This window comes from Prionailurus viverrinus, chromosome D4 (genome assembly GCF_022837055.1).
Source record: "Prionailurus viverrinus isolate Anna chromosome D4, UM_Priviv_1.0, whole genome shotgun sequence".
Taxonomy (NCBI): domain Eukaryota; kingdom Metazoa; phylum Chordata; class Mammalia; order Carnivora; family Felidae; genus Prionailurus; species Prionailurus viverrinus.
Genome location: NC_062573.1, coordinates 42,082,293 through 42,087,077, shown reverse-complemented (window position 1 = coordinate 42,087,077; position 4,785 = coordinate 42,082,293). Strand labels below are relative to the sequence as shown.

Sequence of the window (4,785 nt, the reverse complement as noted above, 5' to 3'; positions counted from 1 at the left end):
AAGCAAAAAAAAAAAAAAAAAAAACCCTAAATTTACAATACACGGAAGTAAATACAGCGGGGCATTACCTCTGTTATAGACGTGCCGGGGTAGTGGAAGAACTTTTACATGACCAACCCGATGCCATCTTGGTCACTTTAAAGTTTACCATTTTGGTACTTTTTGCCTATTCCAAATTGTAGAAGCTGAAGAAAAGGACACTGACACACTGACACAGACACAGACACACACACACACACACACACACACACACACACACACACAAACCCGAGAATACAATGCAAACTATAACTAATTCAAAATAAGTGAAAAACCTAAAAGCATTCTTGAGCCATAGTCTCCTACGTGCTACCCAACCCGGAGGACTTCTAATCAAGTCATAGTCTGTCTTTTTTTTTTTTCCCAATTAGGTTGAAAGCAGTTTGAATAAGGCTACTGCCTCTACACAAATGGCACTAATTTTCCCATTTGGGTATAAGTCTTTTAACTTCAGCTGTTATGCCCCTGGCAAGGAAGTGGAACTGAAATGGACAAGACTAAAAGATTTCCTGGGTTTGATTTGCTGTGGATCAAGCAGTCGGCTTTGCAAATGGCAGAGACAACAACTCTTCTCTGCCACTGCTAACTCTCAGAAATCGATGTAAAAGGGCTGGGGAAACAGACTGTCAGAATTTCTCTTCTGGTTCTGAATTCAGGTGGACATAGGTTTCTGAGCAGAACTATGATCAACTCATGTAGCTTTTTTATTAACTTTCTCCTCACAGTCTTTCCTCCCGCAGTACCCAATCCATGGTCAGAGGCAGCACAGATACAGAAATGGAAACTGGGCCACAAACTACTTAGCATACATGCCCCCAAGGCCAATAAAAATTGCATTTTCCCTTTGCTAAAAGTATAATTTGTAATTAATTCTTATTTTACTCAAAGGATAGTGCTATCTGTAATGTTAAAAATAACCCCTCAGAAGGAATTCTCTTAAAATGAAAATTACTTCTTTAATTAACGTTTATAATATATTTAGTTTGTAAATTGTCTCAAATGTTGAATAGCTTGAATGTTGATAGGTAGACAATATAGAGTAGTGTGTATATTTGATAAAGCCAAGATTATAGATTCTCAAATGAGATTTATTTTTTTCTGATGTCTGCTGTATTAAAACACGGAATAACTACATATTAGCTAAAAAGTCAATTACACAATAAAGTAGAAAATGCTAGGGAATCTGACTAACGTGGATAAATTTTGATCCTAAACTCTTCTTTTTCACTCTTTCACTGCTGCAAAACAACATACATATATACCATAATCATGCGTGGATTTTTTTCACTTCATCTCAATCTTATCCAAAATTATTTTGATAATTTTCTGGACCCCACTGCTTATATAAGATGTGGGGGGAAAAAGTCTCAATAATCATTATCAAAGCATTAGGGCACTTATATTTTGCCAATGAAATATCTGATTTACTTTCTATACTAATGTGTTTAAAGACAGGACACAGTTTAAAAGTCCTCAGTGAAAACACATTTTACAATACAAAGATCAAATTTCATTGTTTCTTATTATTTAAGACTGGCCTACTCTAAACTTTTTTCTTCCTAGTCTACAGAAATACATCTGAACAGAAGATAAACTTTCTTGCTCTTACACAAATTTCTGAAACACTTGGGAGATTCCTATTAAGGAAACAGTCTGTTAAATACATCAAGAAACTGTTAACACATAATTATTGATTCTTTTGTTAATTTACTTTATGATTTCAAAGAATAGGAAAAGAACTATCAAAAACAGTCTCCCAGAATCATACCCTTATATGTATTCTAAAATGTCCTCAAAAAGGCATTTTTATTTAAAAGTAGGTTTCCATCCTTGAAATGTTAATAATCAGGGATTTAATCTATTGCTCTTTTACAATGTAAGTTTGTTAAAGAGACCCTGTGGTGTTTATATGCTAAAACTACCCAAATACATCAAGTGAAGAAAAACTGTGGCAACTCTATGAAAAATTTAAGGATACCTGTCACTAAATGTCAATGTGCCAAGCAAAAGACATCTTACCAACCTTTGTATTATCCCATATAGGTACCAACAAAATTTAACTATAACTTCAATTTTAAGACAAACCAAAATAAATACATATTTTTTTAATCTGAGAAAAAATGATATGCAAGAAAATTCTTCTATTTGATCCACTTTAATACTGCTCACTTGAGTATTTGAGACTTACAAGTATGCATTCTCCTTAAAATTCTAACAGTACAATACATAATTTTATGCTACCTTTTTATTTTATTTCCTCAAGCATTTTTATAGCCTCTAGAATAGCTGTCTAGTTATTACATTGTACAAAAATGATATTCTTAACTTCTTTTCCACTTGCATTTTCAAAAACTATGCCCAAGTATGAAGTATAAAACCTCCCTTCTTAATCCATTTAAAATTTCAAAAAGAGAACAGTCAATGTTATCAGTTAAGAGCTTTGTCTCTGATACGTGCTTTTCAGAACTATAAAATTTCACCCAGAGAGTAAGTCTGTATCTTTTAAAGGGCCTTCTGACTTTTCCCCACATCTGCCAATTACCGAAGAAATATCCACATGTAAAGTCCTAATACGATATAAATAAAAAAATAAACATCGTAAGCTGACAATTCCATAAAGTCTGAGAATTCTATTGGATTAACGCAAATGAACATTTTTCATTTGGAGGCCTAAAATTCAACTTAAGATGTTTTTTACATCCCAAGCTCGATTTTCATGAGGCTCTGTCACAGGTTAAGAAAAAAAGGAGGGGGGCAGGCTACAGTTCTTATGAGTGGACTTAACCCACTGTTATTTTTTCATTTATTCCTTAAAATGCCTTCACTGAGGGATTAACATCTGCAAACAATGAAAAGTAATCAATATTAGCCTTTAAAAATAACTTAAAAGTCACTCCCTCCCTCAAACACAAAACTCCACAACAAACAAGCCTAAATTTGGCTGTCCATTTTAAATCCTTTTTTTTTTTTAACCGATTCAAGTAAAAGGTCTTTAAAACAAAGTATAAAATAGAAGATTGTTTACATTTCTGCCCATGAGAGACACATTTTAATGCAGAGGTAATAAACTCCAGGGCAAAAAGGAGGATCATTTTCCTCATTTCACTTCAAAGCTGCCATGATTTCAGTGAAGGAAGCAAAAAGGCCCAATTCGAGAGTCCCGGGGCGGTGAGGGGTGTCGGGCCCCAGCCTCAGCTCCAAACCAAGCGTAGGTCTTGAGCTGTCATTTCCAGTCCTAACACCACTTGCACCGGAACAAAACGGTCCCGCAAGAAGCCTATTCAGGGGTCGCTTATGCTTAAGTTTTCCTTAACTTCTCCCCTGCCAACGCGGCGCTAGGTGAACACTTCTGTTGTGTGTTTCACGACTGCCATTATCTCGCTGCAGGATGGGAGGCTCTTTTAAGTGAAACGCTGTTGGAAAAACCAGGATTTTACGGAGCATCATTTTCCCACCTGTATACAGCGCAAATAAACTCTAATTCTACCAGGTGGGGATTTAAAAGTCGCCTGACTTCTCCCTCGAAGAGGGGAGAGAACAGAGAAGTTGCAAAGTGACAGGCATTTTAACTCGGGAACGGGCTCTCATCAAACATCGCTGGTTGAAAGCGCTCGCCCTCAACGCGCTCCCGGACACACACAGTTCCTCCTTCGCCGTTTAGAGGAAGAGAGCGGACCTGCGACTTCCGAGGTCAGGCTAGGGAAACAACCTGCTATTTGGGCAGGAGGTGGAGAAGGTTCTGCGCAGAGCCAGGGCCGCCGTGGCCCGGGATGCGCCAGACCCGGCCGCAGCATCCTCGCCCGGGGGCCCGTGGCGAAGTCTGCCGAGCGCCGGGCCCCGAGGCCCCCCTCTTAACTCGGCGAGGGACGCGCCCCCGCCCCGCTGCCTGCGCGTTCCTCGCTTACCGGCCGGTCGACGCGGAGGGCGGAGGCGCCGTCCACCCTCCAGCCCCGGCCGCCCCCCGGCGGCCCCCTGGCCGCCGCCTCACCGTTGGGGTCCGCGCGGGCGCCGCGGCCGGGGACGCGCGCCTTTCTCCTCCCGGCGCCGGACGTGGAACCTGCGCGCCCGGGCCGCGCCCCAAGTTGTGCGCAGGTCGAAGCAGCTCTCGGAGCTCCTCCCGGGAGGCGCTCCCCGCCCCCAAGCCCGGGCCCCCGGCGAGCGCGGGCGGGAGTGGACATCCCCGCACCTCAGTCTCCTCCGCACCTCCGCCGCGCCCATCCACACCTGCCGCCGCGGGGCCGCGGCGGTCGCGGCTCCTCCCTGTCTCCGCCCCTCGTCCGCTCCCCCCCTCCCCTCTCCGCTGCCTCCGCCGCAGCCGCCGCCGCCGCCGCCGCGGGGAAAAAGGGGGAGGAAGGAGGCTCCCCGACCCGGGAGCGCGAGCGGAGGCGCTGCGCCTTCTCCTTCGGGCTGGGGCGGGACTCAGGTCTCCACTGCAGCGCGCCTCCTGAGCGCCAGAATTTGGTGGGGGAAGCGGCAATCACGGCAGCCTCTGTGGCCACCGCAGCCTTTGGCGGGCGGGAGCGTCTCGCATAGAGTCTAAGCTAAGGCGGAGAGAGGGTCCCACCTGCGTGAGCCGTATACTCCCCCATGCACTCTCGGAATCCAAACTTAGCAAACTGCACAGCGGAAGTGCCTCCTAGGTCGGACCCTTGCATTTGGAGGGGGGCTTCTAAAATCGTGCCCGGTAGCGTGGGCCCCGCGGTTTAACTGGCTTTAGAGCGAGGTAGGGGGTCCTTCCATCTGGGG

At 44.4% G+C, this 4,785-nt stretch overlaps 1 protein-coding gene across 1 annotated transcript; it reads left to right on the top strand.

The window, feature by feature from the left end:
- Nucleotides 1–3,809: 3,809 nt before the first annotated feature.
- LOC125149865 (collagen alpha-1(I) chain-like) lies at nt 3,810–4,572 on the top strand. The gene is made up of 2 exons (XM_047829018.1): nt 3,810–4,301; nt 4,384–4,572. The coding sequence occupies exons 1-2, from the start codon at nt 3,810–3,812 to the stop codon at nt 4,570–4,572; spliced, it is 681 nt and encodes a 226-aa protein (XP_047684974.1).
- The last annotated feature ends 213 nt before the right edge of the window (nt 4,573–4,785 follow it).

What these genes read in the sequence shown, in the direction of transcription:
- LOC125149865 (XM_047829018.1), top strand. Translation starts at nt 3,810, where the DNA reads ATGCGCCAGACCCGGCCGCAGCATCCTCGCCCGGGGGCCCGTGGCGAA. An exon ending in GGCGGTCGCGGCTCCTCCCT is followed by an intron (nt 4,302 to 4,383) that starts GTCTCCGCCCCT and finishes GCGGGGAAAAAG; the next exon opens with GGGGAGGAAGGAGGCTCCCC.